This window comes from Frieseomelitta varia, unplaced genomic scaffold (genome assembly GCF_011392965.1).
Source record: "Frieseomelitta varia isolate USP_RPSP 00005682 unplaced genomic scaffold, Fvar_1.2 scaffold_699, whole genome shotgun sequence".
In the NCBI taxonomy this organism is placed as follows: Eukaryota; Metazoa; Arthropoda; class Insecta; order Hymenoptera; family Apidae; genus Frieseomelitta; species Frieseomelitta varia.
The window spans coordinates 64399-81776 of record NW_025110477.1 but is presented as its reverse complement, the minus strand read 5'-3'; the positions used below and the strand labels follow the sequence as shown (position 1 = coordinate 81776).

At 40.3% G+C, this 17378-nt stretch overlaps 1 protein-coding gene across 1 annotated transcript in view; it reads right to left on the bottom strand.

Moving 5' to 3' along the window:
• The window catches only part of LOC122535333 (insulin-like receptor), a gene marked incomplete at its 5' end in the record, with an annotated part of 76660 nt that overhangs the window by 4786 nt on the left and 54496 nt on the right, over positions 1-17378 (bottom strand). Inside the window, 5 exons of the mRNA XM_043666791.1 lie at positions 206-738; positions 841-1203; positions 2578-2843; positions 3003-4397; positions 6495-6600. Of these exons, the coding sequence (XP_043522726.1) occupies positions 206-738; positions 841-1203; positions 2578-2843; positions 3003-4397; positions 6495-6600 (2663 nt within the window). The remainder of the gene's footprint in view (positions 1-205; positions 739-840; positions 1204-2577; positions 2844-3002; positions 4398-6494; positions 6601-17378) is intronic.

Genomic DNA, 17378 nt, shown 5'->3' with positions numbered 1-17378 from the left:
TATATATATATATATATATACATATAATTTTAATTTAATATAATTTAATAAATTTTTATCCTAAAAATATAAAATATAAAATATAAAATTACTTTAGTAACAATTTAGAATTAATAAAATTATTTGTAGTTTAAAGTAGTGAAAATGAATGTTTCTTTTAAAAGTAAATACGTAAAATTTTGAATCTCGACGTCGCGCGACTTACTTCATCACCGATGCTTCGTTGAGAAACTCTATCCTCTCACGATCGGTGGCGTCCTTGTTCACCGTCTTCACCGCGCACCGGACTTCCGGCTTGCCCTTCACGATGTCCCTGGCTATGCCCTCGTAAACCATGCCGAACGTTCCGGTCCCCAACGACTTGAGCATCTCGATCTTCTCCCTCGGTACCTCCCACTCGTCCAGCACGTACGGCGTGCTGATGTACTCCGGGTTGACGGTAGCGATCAGCGTGACGTTCGGCCCGTTGCTGAAGTACCGCCGCTTGCAGAGGTACGCCAACGCGCCGACGATCACCGTGATCACGCAGAACAACACCCAGAATATTAGCCAGAAGGTGCTCATGCCGTTCCTCTCGTCGATGTAGAAGTACTTCACGTGCGTGTACGCGCCGTAGCCCGCGAGGCTGGTCGCCCGAACTTTCACCGAGTAGTTCCCTACCGGAAGCTCCTTCAGGACGTACGAGTTGCCCGCCTTCGTGAAATCCCGCCTGGTGATACACACCACTGTCGGCTTGTACTGAAACACGGTTAATAGTCCCTTCGTTCGCAGGATCGGTTCAAACTTTCGCGTATCCGCGAGGTCGACACCCCTTCCCGCCGGAGAGGAGTTCACACTCACGTTTTGTATGTCAACCCTCTTGTACTCGATCTGATAGGTGATGATCAGACCGTTGGGTTGAGGCGGCTCGTCCCACTGAAGCGTGACCATCGTCAGGCTGTTGTTCTCGCCTGAAATGCTTATCTTGAAAGTATTCGGCGGAATGTTGTCGGCGCTGTCCAGCGGCAGCGTGCGGTAGGTCCTCATGCTTTTCGTCGAACACTTTTTGTACGTGTCGTTCATCTCCTGCGCCCTGCACGCCTGTATCTCGATGTTGTACGCGGAGAAGTGACGCAGGTTTTTCATCACGAACGAGAGATTCGTGCTGGGCACCACTTGCTCGAACGCCGTGTACGTCCCGTTCTCGATTTTCTCCATCGCAGGCTGTAGTAATAACAAACGCGACTGGTCGCGGATGACTTTTTTTTCAACTTTTAACATATAAAGAGAAACAGAAGAAGTAACAAGGGCAAGCGTCAAGATGAAAATTAAGGACAGTTGTTATGTGGTATGTTGAGATAAATAAGATGAGTTATAGTGAATGATAATAAGATGAAGATAGATAGATACAGTAGTTGCAGTGATAAATAAAAATAATGAAAATAGAGATGTTACGTAGTAAGATAGACTGAAAGAGCAACTAAATGCAAAATAGTAAGTAAAGAAAGAAAAACTGTACAATAAGAAGGACTTTGTACGGTCCTTTTTTTACATAGCAAGTTCAAGAACAGGTTAATTTCATTGCACGGTTACCCAAGATTATTTTAAACACACAGTATCGTGGCACACTAATAAATAAGATGAATTACAGTGAATGATAAGGTAAGTGAGATGGAGATAGATACACAGATATAATAGTTGCAGTAATAAATGAAAATAAAGATATTAGGTAGGAAGATAGAACGAAGAGAAAGAAAATAAATAAATATAAAGCAGTAAGTGGAGAGAAAAACTATAGAATGATAATAAAGTATGCAAAGGGAAGAGCTTTACAAGGTCCTTTTTGGAAAGAGCAAGTTAATTTCACTGCACAGTCTGTTACCCAAGATTTAAGTTTCAAACACGGTATTATGGTACGTTGAGACAAATAAGATGAATTACTGTGAATAATAATAAGACAAGTGTGATGGAGATAGATACGTAAATGCGGTAATTGCAGTAATAAACGACAAAGAAAAGATGGAAATATTAAGTAGGGAGGTAGGTTGAAGGAATAAATAAATATAAAGCAGTGAGTGAAAGAGGAAAAACTGTAGAACAAAGTATGCAAAAGGGGAGAGCTTTACAAGGTCCTTTTTCAAAAGTGCAGGTTAATTTCACTGCACAGTCTGTTACCCAAGATTTAAGTTTCAAACACAGTATTATGGTACGTTCAGACAAATAAGATGAATTACAGTGAATGATAATAAGACAAGTGTGATGGAGATAGATACGTAGATGTGGTAGTTGCAGTAATAAACGACAATAAAAAAAAGATGGAAATATTAAGTAGGAAGAATATCAAGTAGGAAGGAATAAATAAATATAAAGGAGTAAGTGAAAGAGGAAAAATTGTAGAACAAAGTATGCAAAAGGGGAGAGCTTTACAAGGTCTTTTTTCAAAAGTGCAAGTTAATTTCACTGCACAGTCTGTTACCCAAGATTTAAGTTTCAAACCACAGTATTGTGGTTGTGTCGAGACAAGTAAGATGACAGATGATAAATTACAGCGAATGCATTTCAAACCACGAACGTGTCTTCGGCATTGGGATGCTTTACCTGGTCCAACGCCTTCGTCTTTCGAGAAACGAACGACATCTCGGAAACGTCGCGTTTCTTCTTCGACTTTCGTTTTATGTACACCTGGTTGTGCAAAGCGTCCTCGAACTCGATCGCGCTGGACGCTTCCTTCTCGCGGAGTGACTGGTCGGTCTCGCGATCGAGACAGTCGCAGCTACCAGTTTCCGGCATCATCTGCTCCTTCTCCTCCTCCATCCGTTTCCTTTCCTCCTCCGCGAGCGCTTTCTTATCCGGCAGCATCATGGCTGAACGTAGACGAAACGAACGAGTTTGTTAGACTAGATGGCGAGATTAAATCGAAATTACGTAATACGTAAAAGTTAATTTAATTGACGCGCGGTCAAAGGATCGACGTCCAGGAAGAGGGTAGGAAAGTCGATTTCAAATCGTCGGTGTTTACTCACGTTCCTCGCAGTAGTTTCTCTGATCGATGAAGTTGGGATCGTCCGGCTCCCACCGGCCAAAGATTCGATAATGCGTCAGGTTGCCGTTCTTGTGAAGCGGCGGCAGCCAGGACATGATCAGCTCGCTGCTCGAGTTACTCCAGATAATGAGGGACCTGGCCACGCTAGGAGCTTCCGGCATTGTCCTGAAGTACGTCAGGTTGCTCTGCGCCCCGGACCTCTCCGTGGCGATCGTGTAAGTCTTCACGTAATAAGCGTACTGCGTGTACGGCTTCAGTTGCGACAGATAGTGCGTGTGCACGTTCTTCTCCTGCCGGCTGGTGCCGAACTTGCTCGTCTCCGTGGCGTTGGTGGTCGCCGAGACGTCGTCCACCTTCCAGCCGTCACCGCCGCACGCGTCCCTACCGTCGTACATCGTCACGTTCCTGTTCGGCGCCTCGATGAAGTACACCACGTACCCGAGCAAAGACCTCGCGTCGTGGTGAACGAACGGCTCCCACTCGATCACCGCGCCCCACGGCGACTTCTTGCCGACCTTTGTCTTCAGCTCTGTCACGTTGCACGCGACCTTGTCGCCGTTGCTGTTGGGCGCCACGTCGTACTCGGTGAACGGCCTCAGGCCGGCCTTCTTCCGCAGCGTCTCGATCTTGTACAGGCAGAGCTTCGGGTTCAAGTGGAAGAAGATCCGACCAGGGCCGTCCTTCGACAGGATCTTGATGCCGTTGTGCGCGCTCCAGTCCCACAGTTCCTGCAGATTCTGATTGTCCATCACCAGCAGCGAGTACTTGGAGTTGTCGATGTCGTTGCCGCGTATGACCCGCAGGTTCTTCAGGAAGTTGAGAGATATCAGAGGGAAGCTGCGCACGATCTTCAGGTAGCCGTCGATCACCTCGATCGTGTTCAGGCTGTCCTCCAGCTCCTTCACGATATTCTTGCCGCCTCGTATCTGAATCTCCAGGCTGCCGACGATGTGCGTGCAGCCGCGCAGCTTCTGGGCGGAAGCGATGCTGTCCACGTTCGTCCCGGCGCACTCCTTCTGACAGGGGCCCTCGCACTTTTTGCACGAGACCTTGCTGCTCGACTCCTCGTCCATGTAACCAGGCGGGCACTCCATCACGCAGCTGCCGTTGAACGGCTTGTACGGGTAGTTCTTCGCGTTGAACGCCTCGCGCGGCTTCTCCATCCTCAGACACCGGTCCTCCTCGATGCAACGGTGGCTCATGAATTCTAGCGTGCCGTTCGGGCACCGTTCAGCGCACTGGTCGTCCATGGTGATCACATCCTTGCAGGCGGCGCAGTCCCGGTTCGTCGGGCCGGTGCACGTGCCGAGGCACGACGGATGGCAACAAGTTCCAAACTCGTCGCACGCGTTGTTCTCGCACTTTTGCTCGCAGACTGCAAACGAAAGAATTATTTTTTTTTTTTTTAAATAACTCGCTGTAACTTAACCTAGGTTGTCCACTGGAGAGTAAACACTGTCGCGAGTCGTTCTCGCAAATGGACACTGGTTCTGATAAGAGGATAGAGGTTAGAGTTACTGTCAAATGGAAACTGTTATACGGTTTCGAGAAATCGTGAATGTACTCTCTCGCGCGTGCAGAATAACGAATAATAAAAAAGTGAAATTATTGAACTAATTTCTTTTAATTTAAATTATTGCATAATAATTATATTGTATGATATTTAATTATATTATATAATATAATATTATATTATATAATATTATATAATAATAATAAATTATTATTATATAGTATAATTATTATATAATAATTTAAATATTATAAATAATAATATTATAAATAATAATAAATTATTATTATTTATAAATATTATAAATAATAATATTATAAATAATAATAAATTATTATTATATAGTATAATTATTATATAATAATTTAAATATTATATATATATAATTATTATATAATATAATGTTATTAATTATATTATACAATATTATATAATTAAATAAACATAAATTATTATGATATTATATAATATAATTATTATATAATAATTTTAAAATATTACATATAAATGCAAATATAAATATTATAAATATTATGTAATATAATTATTATATAATAATTTAAATATTATATGTAAATATTATTACACATAAATATAAATATTACATAATATTTAATTATATTGAATATTATATAATAATTTAAATCAAATTGAACTCTTCCTTTCATGTTAATTTTCCTTTCTTCTTAAAATATTACGGGCAACCACGAGGGCACACATTTTTTTGCACCTCCACGATAGCGATGTCACTTCTAGTTTCGAGCTAAACGCCAAACAGTGAGCAGAGGACCGGAGGCAATCAACTCTCAAATGGACGCGGTTTTTTGAGAGTTCCATCGGAGAGTGAAAATTCTCAAAGCTGCTCCGGAATGAAGACAACGCCTGAGAGAGTAACTCTCGAGAGTAACTCTCGCGTGGAACTCTGAAAAACGGACGGAAGGCTTTATAAATATTCTAGCAGCCGCGCCGCGAGCGGCGCGCCGTTTATACACGAGTAAACAAGCCGTCGCGCCGCGTCCCACCAGGATCAAGTCCAGTCACGTCTCCTCCGCGCGAGGACGACGCGTGGCTACCGGCGTTCCCAACTTTCCGTGTAATTTTCGCGAAAGGGCAACCCCCGCTAATGAACATGTCGACGCTGAACGATCGGCGAGACGCGCGGTGAATTTTTCGGCAAAGAGAAAGCAGCGATTCGTAAGTCGAACGTTGCCACGTTCGAGCTACCGCGGAACGTCGTAGGTCGCTTGGAGGTCGATTATCGACGTTGGCCAGGGAGAAACGTTTTAACGCGTCGCTGTCGACTTTTGTCGTAATTTAGAGTCGTTGTTAGGCGCCCACGTCGGGGCGAGCCGCCTACGGTGTCGCGTCGCCGCCAATTTCTCGCCCGTTTGCCCCTCGCGGCCGTCAGACAGCTTCCATTTTTCGCAAGACCAACGAATCATCGGATAGTTTCGGAAGGAAGGAACGAACACGGCGGGGGAGTAGGCGATCGAGAGGGAGAGTAGGCTGTCGCGTCGCGTCACGTTGCGGCGCGTGGGAGCGGCAGTCGTCGAAGATAGACATCGCTGGGGATCGTGCGTGTTCCTTTATCTTCCTGGATCGTTCAACGCCGGAAATTTCCCTTGCAACGTCACCGGCGTCACGAATTAGCATTAGCCAACACGCGCTTTAGACTTCTCTTTCTCTTTCTCTTTCTCTGGCGCTGCGTTTGTTCTGGCCGGCGATATTTTCAGACGGTTGTCATGTCTTCAGACGCGGTGTAAACAACTATGCACATTTGGAAACTGCCTCGCCACGGTGGCGGCGACGTGTGCGTGCGTAGTGTTATTTCTATCAATCGGTTGTATCAACCCGGCGCTGCCTCTAGAAGCGCTCGCCACTTTTGTAAAACACGATTATCGCGATCGTCACGCGAAATTTACAACTATCGGAGATAGGACAGAGAAAAAGGACATATACTTCGTTGGCAGTGTTGCTTGTTCCAGCAGAGATACTCGTCCGATTTCGTTTGTCGTTGGGGACAGTGCTTCTCGCACACCGGGCACCCGTTCCTCGGATTGTTTCCCTGCGAACAGAAAAAAGGGAAATGAAATAGGAAGAGAATTAATACCCAGATGTTCAATGTTCGATGTGTTTTTCGCGCGACGTCTACCGATACTTTGGGTATTTACTTTCACTGTGATCTGTTATCTGTTATCTGTTATCTGTTATCTGCTATTTTTATTTAGCATTAGCAATACTTTAACATTTACATATATTTTAACATTTTATATATGTAATTATATATATAATACACTAACATATATATTATATTATATAAAGGACAATATTATATATATAATATAAATGTATAAATATATAAATATGTTAGTGTATTATATTATATATTATTATATATATAAAATGTTAAAATATATGTAAATGTTAAAGTATTCCTGATGCTAAATAAAAATAGCAANTATATATATATATATATATATATATATATATATATATATATATATATATATATATATATATATATATATATATATATATATTGACATTTTATATAATATTATAATATAAATATTTTAACATTTACATATATAATTCAGTTTCTAAATAAACGTTGTCTTTCTGAAAGACATACAGGTGATTTTCCACTTGTTGTAATACAAGGAAGTGATGCCACCAGATAGCTTTTAAATAATAACGAAATAATCATGTTATTTCGATTTTTACACATTTATGCTTCGAACATATTTAGTATCACAACTTTTTTCCTTGATTTGATCTTACTTAAATTGTAAGAGTACAATCATTTGATTTGTAAACTATTTGTCGTGTCATTTTTTCTTCGCTTTTGCAAGTTTTGGTAATTCTCTTCCGTTACGTTCCCTTAAGTCCCCAACTAACGTCATTCTGTTTTCTTTTTCTAGAAATTTTATCGCCAGCGGTGCATTTACAGCTGAATCATTTTTGAATTCAGAACCAAGAGCAAAGAGCAACCTTATAAATTTGTCGACTCGCGGTAAACAAATAAATTTCACTCAGTGAAGAAAGGAAGCAAGAGGAGAAAGAAGAATTACAATATAATATAAGAATTTTCATAAAGTTGAACAAACAAAACAAGCAGCAATAGGTAACAAGTAACAAGTATAGTAACAATACAATTTTAAATTAAAATTTTGAAGAGCGTGGTATGGTTAGCGTTAGAAAAGTTTCAAACGCAAGTATTTGTATTGATCAAACTGCGTGGACCAAAATCGTGAATGAGCGCATCATCCTAGCCGAAGGAAATTTCTCAACATTCGTGAAGGTTTCAGAAACGTGGGAGGTCGGATCGATACGTCTGGCGCCCACTATTACTTATTTGATACCCATCGTAACTATTTTCTTTTTGTTCCCACCGAAACTTTTATTTTCACGCACTTCATGGATTACGACGACGTAACCTCTTTTATTATACACGGCCTTTGTTTCGAGATCGCTCGATTCGGGATCTCCCGACTGAAATACTCCGAGTATTTTACGCTTGTTTGCGCTATCAACCCCACTTTGCGAAGCTACTTCTTCTTCGTGTTCGTCGATTTTTAATTTTACAAGCGTTTTTTTTCTTTTCTCTTCGTGGTTTTTCTTTTTGCAAACAGAGAGAATCGGTGGTTACGAATCGATCCACCGCTAGTTTTCATCAAACAATGTTCCGGCGCTCGTTATCGCGAAAAGTTCGTTGCCCAAGTTCTCGCGATAGAGAACAAAGTTCGATCTAATTAGCCGTAAACGGCGATGATATCTCGGGGATGATTTAAAACTTCCCCAAATTCCCGCGAGCGTGCGGATTTTTACAAACTGTGAATTCTCTGATTATTCGGCACCGATCCTCCGACAATAAGCGGCGGAATTTATTTGCCACCGACCGCGGGTAAAACAGGAATAAAAACAACGGGACGACAAACGTGATTTTCGAGTAAAATATCGGGAATAGTCGGGATACGATGGCGAAACGCTCGACCAAGCCAGCTGGAAACGATATTTCAAGCGATAGCCGACGTTCAAATTGTACGGTAGCGTGCCGTGAATTCCGGGGGCGAAACGGAAAACAGTCCGAGTCGGTTAAATATTAGAGGAAACGTGCGGCTAATCCAACCAATTTGCTTTTCATTTTTTATCGGCGAATTCCCTCGTGGGAGAAAGAGTTTCCACCCTGCGGTGGATTGGAACTCGAGAGCAACAATTTGATTTTGAAATACGGCTTTCTCTTTTTTTTCTAAACTCTTGCCACGCACGTCGAGATTTTTTGTCCCAAAATTGTAATATTTTCTCAGTTTTAAGTAAAACAAAATAGGTAAAACAAATGATAAATTTATTACTTCTCAATAATTTCTATCCAGTGATATACCGACGAGTTCAAAAAAGAAAACGACGAATTATTGTATACGGCTTGGGTCACTCGTTATGGTCCGCAATCAGTTGCCAGCGCAAGCGGTTAACCTCTTTTTTTTGAGAATTTTTGCTCCAAAATTGTAATATATTCTCGGTTCTAAGTATATTCAAGTAAAACAAAATAGGTAAAGCAAATAATAAATTTATTACTTCACGATAAATTCTATCCAGTGATATCGTACCGAAAAAAAAAAAAGAAAACGACGAATTATTGTATACGGTCACTCGTTATGGTCCGCAATCAGTTGCCAGCGCACGTCGAGAATATTTTGTCCCAAAATTGTAATATTTTCTCAGTTTTAAATATATTTAAGTAAAACAAATAATAGGCAAAACAAATGATAAATCTATTACTTCTCAATAAATTCCTATCCAGTGACATCATACCGACGAGTTCAAAAAATTATTGTACACGGTTTGGGTCACTCGTTATGGTCCGCAATCAGTTGCCAGCGCACGTCGAGAATATTTTGTCCCAAAATCGTAATATTTTCTCAGTTTTAAATATATTTAAGTAAAACAGATAATAGGCAAAACAAATGATAAGTCTATTACTTCTCAATAAATTCCTATCCAGTGACATCATACCGACGAGTTCAAAAAATTATTGTACACGGTTTGGGTCACTCGTTATGGTCCGCAATCAGTTGCCAGCGCACGTCGAGAATATTTTGTCCCAAAATCGTAATATTTTCTCAGTTTTAAATATATTTAAGTAAAACAGATAATAGGCAAAACAAATGATAAGTCTATTACTTCTCAATAAATTCCTATCCAGTGACATCATACCGACGAGTTCAAAAAATTATTGTACACGGTTTGGGTCACTCGTTATGATCCGCAAGTGGTTAAATATCCCACCGGCGGCGAGAAAAACACGCGGCCGTCAGTCAAACGTTTAGGTCTTGACACGAGGGAGCGAAGAAAGTGAATATCGAGCGCTATCCTTTCAAGCGCTACGAATTATTCGCCGAGCGACGAATAATGGATACAGACTGCGGACAATTAATCAGACCGAGGGAGAAACTCCTGAGAACGCCCCCCCCCTCTCCCATCTCAAGCTTCGTTTCACGCGTTAAAATCCGTCGGAATTGCGATCGTGAATTTCCACTCGATCGAGTCGTAATCGGGGATCACAGAAATCTGACAATATCGTGTGTATGTGCGTTGTTTTTTTTTTTTTTTTTCTTCTTAACGACCGGGATATCTCGGTTTGTTGAAAGCTTGAAAACTCGGCGACGAACCCTCGACCCTCGACCCTCGACACGCTCGAATTTTTTAGCGCGCCAGCCGGAAACTAATTAACCCTCTGACCCGGTCACGTTCCATCGATCAGCCTCGCGGCCCTCGCCTGCGACAAGCCCTCTCTCTCTCCTCCCTCTCCTTTCCCCTCCACGCCCTCGAGCTCTATCGGCTGAACTCCAGACACGAGATATTATCGGCCTGTCTGTTCTCATGACTCACGGAGCGCAGAGATCAACGAAACAAACTTTTATCGTACTACGATTTTGAAACAATGAATGGAGCGAGCTGTTGCGAGATTCGTTCGAAAACTCGGGGGCTGAAAACGATATTTTTCCTGCGACGAGGCTGTTGATTATTCTTGCCGATCAACAGGTTACCTTTGTACAGGGAAAGACGTCTGTCTGGCCGTTTTCAACGATCGCGGGAGAATTTTATTAACACGTTCTGATATCAAAAAATTGAAAAATGAGAAAGGTTAAAATTAAAAATTAGAAAACTGTCATTGAATTAAAACAAGATAAATTAATCTAAAATTAATCAAATTATGATACTCGAAAATTAAAACAAAGTTAATAAAAAGATTAAGACGAGAATTAATAAAATTAGATTAATTAGATTAAAACAAAATTAATGAAATTATAATAATCTGAAATTAAAACAAGAATAAATTACGCTAATCTACATACATTCGCTAATGTAAAATTAAATGAGGATAATTACACTAATCTAAGAGGTTTGTCCAACAACGCGGAAGATTAAATGTTACAGTGTGATATGTTTCGAACTATAGTTGCGCGACACACGTTTGTGTTAATACTATAAATGTATCAACGCTTTCAAATTTGAAAATTTGACTTAAAATTCTGCATTCTATCGTTCGTTTGATTCTTGTTAAAGAAAAAAAAAAAAAAAAATGAAAAGAATCTATTTTCTTTTCTTATCGTTCGAAAGTTATTTCGCATATTGTTTCCTGCATTAAACTGACAATTACAAAACATCTGACCGACTACGATGGAAATAAATTTACGGTACGTTTAACGTTAACTCGATCGACAGAGTGTTTTTTGCTGGAAACTTTCGTTACGTTTCGTAACATTTTCCTCGTTAAATCACTTCCTCGTCCCCGGTATAAAATTTCCAATTTTCTAAAGCCTGTGCATGAAAGGCGAGCACGATGAACGTACGATTAATCTTACTGGAATTTAAATTAAAATCTTCTCTCAACTAATAATTTTTCGTCATACATTGAGGTTAGGTTGATACTAAAAAAAAATCTCCATCACTGTCATTATCATCCGTAATCATTATTGTATCATGTTGCGAGAAACTCTCGTGTTAATAAAATTTTTTTACATCTGCAAAGATACAAGGAGACATTCGAAGTTGGGACACCCTGTATACTGAGTACACAGAGTATTCTTATAAGGTGTGATTCTACGTGTAAAAACAAGTGGAAAAGAACGAATGAAATTTTTCCACGTGACGCCTCGCTCTCGAGATAATCGGATTTGGAAATTCATCAGGCGTACTTGAATTAATTTCGCGAATTTCACACGCGACAGGGAAAAAAAAAAAAATAATCAACAGAAGGTTGTTCCGCGTAAGGAAATGAGTGAAGAGAAAAAAAAAAAAAAACAACGAATAAAATTTGTTTGGCGAGAAAATCGAGTTCATCAAAAGTTCATCAAGCATGCTCGAGTCTCGCTAATTCCAGACGCGAGAGAAAAAAAAAGAAAAAAATTAACAAAAGATTAATTTATCCTACGTGCCGTATCCTAAATGAGAAACGTTTGAATAAAATTTCTTCTGTAAGACGCTCTGGTGTTCCCGAGAAAATCGAGTTTAAAAATTCATCAAGCGCGTCGCGTGTCGTGGTAGTTTTTGACGAAACACAAATTTGGTTTATCTTCTTGAAAACGAAGAGAACGCCACTCTAGTCTGTGTTTCACTCATTTTCGCACGCAGGATAATCTCCTGTTAATTACGATTCCCGGCCACGTCCGGAATCAGCGGAATTCAACTACACGATAAATTTTCAAACTCGATTACCGCGTGCAAAACGGAAAAATTTCATTCTTTCTTCTCGACTTGTTTTTCACACGTGGAATCACATCCTGGCCCTATACAGGGTGTTCATAAACTATCCACGAAATTTTCCCATAGAGAAAAATATTGTAAATGAAACTTAGGCTGTTTCGAGATCTCGAGTGACCTTTTTTTTTTTTTTTTTTTAATGAAATTGTATATGTGTCTTCGAGTTCAACGACCAAGATAACGTTGGTGTTCCAAGGTCGTTCAAGGTCATTCGACGCCGCTTGCAGCTTAACTTCAGCATTTAGAGATTGTTTCTTTTCTATGGTATTCGAAATGACCTTGGGTTTCAATACACTCACTTATTCAGCCTAAACGAGAGCTTGTCAAACTCGATACATGATGTTGTGCGTGACTAAATTTGGGGATCGCAGAAATTTTCAGCAAAATTAAAAAAAAAAAAAAAAAAAATTGCTGTCAACACTTGGCTCTGTCTTTGGTAAAATTATACCAAAGAATCGCCTTCGAATAAATTTTCTCCACGATTTATTTTTATCAGCAAACGTTAGGATATATAACGTTACTCAGGATCGCGGAAATATTTTCCCGGGCAAAGGGGATCGCTAAATGGAAAAGTTTCAGGAAGCCCTAAAGTTCCAAACGACAGTTGCACGACATTTTTCTCGCGGAGTTTTCTAAAAAAAAGAAAAAAAAAGAATCAGGTGTTTCGGGAAGAATTCACTGCTACCCATAATCGTGAAAAATTGTACAAGGGGATCGTATTGCTTGCCAACAAATCTTACTTTCGAGACATTGGAAAAGGTGCAGCAACTGTCGTTTAGAGTGTATCGACGCCGCCAAGGTCACCAATTCCTACATCACAGATAAAGAACAATCTATGGATGCCCGACGAAGGTGAGCTATGAGCGGCGTTGAATGACCTTGGATGACCTTGGAACAGCAACATTACGCAAGTCGCGTTAGCTGAATTAGTCTTGACGTCGACAACAATATACAGTTCCAATTTAACACTAGACGTCTAAAATATAATATAAGTATTATATAAATAATATATATAATATAAATATTATATAAATTATATTACAATGTACTATAAATACTAATAAACTATTATATTATAATATACTATAAATACTAACAAAAATTATATTACAATATATTATCAATACTAATAAACTATTATATTATAATTAATTATATTAGTATATAATATATTATATTATAATATACTATAAATACTAATAAACTATCATATTACAATATACTATAATTACTAATAAAAAAAAAAATTAATGTTATAAAAATACTAATAAAAATTATATATTACAATACACTATAAATACTAATAAAAAAAATTAATTAATATTATAAAAATACTATAAATACTGATAAAAATTATATTACAATATACTATAAATAATAATAAAATTACTATAAATACTAAAAAAATTAATCAATATTATAAAAATACTATAAGCACTAATAAAAATTATATGATAATAAACTATAAACAAAAATTATATTATAATATAAATATTATATAAAATATAATTTCCATCAGAGACATTGATGTAAAAGAAATAGATAATCTTTGATAACACAACAGCTTTTATTTACGTGTTTTTACGAAGATTCGTTCAAGTCTCTAAAAATACACGTCTATTATATAAAACATCTAACAAAGATAATCAATCGACCGATTTTGACCATTTTGGTAACTCTAGTGTCGGAGAAAGCCACCGCCAAAATCTCGACAGCAGCTACTACGCAAGATTCGTGGCCACCGTAACGCGAAACAACGTAGATATGCAAGTTCTTTTATTCGAAGCATCCATCTCTACGGCGAGCAGGCAGTTCAAGACGGAGAATTTATACAGGACACCCTGTACATATTCTCAACACATAACACACACGTACATACTTTATTCAGCGCTTCTTTGCGCGTTCTCTCCCATATACGAGCGACACGGTACAGAGGCACACCGTGTTAATCCTTCTTCCGTTACCGCGTTTTCCACCTTTAGACACCGGGCGCAACGTCGTAAAAGGAAATTCAGGTTTTATAGGCTTCTAATGGCTTGCCACGTTCAGCTCCTTTTTCCACGAGGCGGCAGGAGGAGGACGAGGAGGTGGAGAGGAAAGAAGAAAGGAACTGATCCGTGTAGAATTTCCCTCGTTTCGGTCGGGAGAAAGATCTCTCCGGCGAGATTTCTCGAAATCTCTCTCGCAGCGTTGAAAGAGAGAGAGAGAGAGAGAGAGAGTGTCGGGGAAAAGAACAGCGACCAGGGGGACGGGAGTGGGTGGAGAGAGGCGGAGGTGTAGATTGACGCGTGTCCGCTGGGCAGATTTATCGCGCGGAAGCGGCGGGCACGCGACGCGTAATGTACGACGCGTCACAATGCCGGGTAGATCAATAAACAACGACGAAAGAACGACCTGGCCCCCGCGGCATCGCGTTGCATCGCGTCCCCCCTCGTCGACGACACGGGGAGAGACACAATGAAAATTTAAATGAAAGTCGCCGATCAAAAAGGGTGATCGCTCGGTACTCGGGGCTCAGAGATCGAGCCGGTCCGCCCTCTTTATCAAATTGACTCTCTCCACGCACCTCGTCCCCCGTCTCATCTGCCCCCCTCCCCCCCCCTAGCGCCGGTCGCGCTCGTTGCACTCGTTGCGCGTCAGAGGAGAATAATTCACAACGTATCGCGTCGGCAATTAGCAGTGGGATTTTCCGCTCCCCTGGCTCACGGCGCTTTCCAACAAAACGACGCCTCTTCTTTTCCAACGCGCGCCCCGCTCGTTGTCGAATCGCGCTTCTTCCCGTCGACGAGTTACTTCGCAACGCTCCACGCTCTGATTGACCAATCGAAATTTCACGAAACTGCAGACGGTGTGTGTGTGTGTGTGTGCCCCGGATTGATTTTTAACCACTGTTTGCAACCACGCGCACGCACACGCACACACACGAATATTTTCCACCGTGTCTCCTCCTCCAGACAAATGAAAAATCGTCGATTCCAACTCGCTGTGCGGTGTCGTTTTTTTTTTTTTTTTTTCCATTGCCGAGGAATCGTAAATACGTAAACGCATCGGGGAATTTAGTTGCAGGTTTAACACTGTGCAATCACTCACACTGTCGTCTGCTCGTCGAATGTTTCGTCCGCCACTTGCTCGAGACGAAAAGTGAAACATTGTCGATTTCAAACGCGACACACTGAGACATTCGTAGGTTAATATAGGAAAACTGAAGGGTTTGGAAAAGTCGTAACTTTTTTCGTTTTCAATCTTTTTTATTTTCTTTTTTTGTTGGTTACAGAGTATTTTAGAGATCAAAAATACACAATGCTGGGAAAAATCCATTAACTATATTTCCGAATGAAATAACAAAAAATTAAAAGAACACGTGTTTGTACAGGGTGGTCATTGGAAGATTGAATGATATAACACAAAAATGACTTTTACAAACACGTGTTTTTTTAAATTATTATTTTATTTGGAAATATAATTAATGAACTTTTCTCAGTATTATGCGTGAAAAACATCTCTCAAATGACTACCATTTTCTTGCTCACGGACTCTTACAACTCTTCAGTTTTTCAGTGGCCACCTTGTCCCAAAATTGTAATATTTGCTCAGTTTTAAAATAGGCAAAACAAATAATAAATTTATTACTTCTCGATAATTTCTATCCAGTGATATCGTATCGACGAGTTCGAAAAGAAAGCGACGAATTATTGTGTACGGTTTGGGTCACTCGTTAAGGTCCGCAATCAGTTGTCAGCGCAAGTGGTTAACTCTTGCGTTGGAACGACGTGCCACGCACATTGAGAATTTTTTATTCCAAAATTGTAATATTTTCTCAGTCTTGAGTATATTTAAATAAAGCAAAATAAGAAAAACAAATAATAAATTACTTCTCGATAATTTCTATCCAGTGATATCATACCGACGAGTTCGAAAAGAAAGCGACGAATTATTGTGTACGGTTCGGTCACTTGTTATGGTCCGCTGGAACGACGTGCCACGCACGTCAAGTATTTTTTGTCCCAAAATTGTAATATTTTCTCAGTCTTAAGTATATTTAAATAAAACAAAATAAGAAAAACAAATAATAAATTTATTACTTCTCGATAATTTCTATCCAGTGATGTCGTACCGACGAGTTCAAAAAAGAAATTGACAAATTACTGTATACGGTTTAGGTCACTCGTTATGGTCCGCCAAATGGTTAACCTCTTGCGCTGGAACGACGTGCCACGCACGTTGAGAATTTCTTTTGTCCCAAAATTGCAATATTTTCTCAGTTTTAAATATATTTGAGCGAAACAAATAATAGGCAAATTATTGCGTACGGTTTTGGGTCGCTCGTTATGGTCCGCAATCGGTTGCAATTGATTGGGAGTCGTCCCTGAAAAATCTCGACAAGCTTAGCTGCGTGAATCGCTGCTCGCGACATTGTTGAACACACGTCGTACACTGCGTATCGATGAAATCGAAATCGATCGACGTGTTTGAAAAGAAAAGAAGAAAAGAAAAAAGAACTTCGCTCGGCGTGGAACAACCGAGTGGCGCAGAGCTGGCCGAGTTGCGTTTTCTCATTAAAGTACGTGAGCAAGTCCATCACCGAGAGCGTAATTGTTCGCCATCGTTTTTCTCTCGTCGAGTTCACGGCAAGGAGGAGCGATAATGGCACGTGTCGTTGCTCCGACACGGGTTTGCTCTCTTTAATCGGAACTTTCACCCCACACCACTCCATAACCGACACAATTTTCCGGCGCGAAACTCTAATCGAGTTAAACTTCCCTGTCGCGGGACTCGCTGTCAGCTCGCGGAGAAATTCAATCAGCGGGCCTAGCAATCGCAAATCCTCGTAGCGATCCGAGAGGCTGTCGATAATCTGGACGGCGAGGAGGCGCCCCTCTCGTTTCCCAAAGATTTGAATCTCTTTGGGAAACGTTGAAAAACGCTGATCGTTCGAAAAAAAGGCCGATTATACGCTCGTCGCCGGATTCGTCAGAGTGCAGACGTTCTTCTCTGTCGCGGTGCGCGATCTCGCTCTGATAAGAGAGCGCAGTTGCTCTCGGTAGATGCGAGACAGCGATTTCTTTTTTTTTTTTTTTT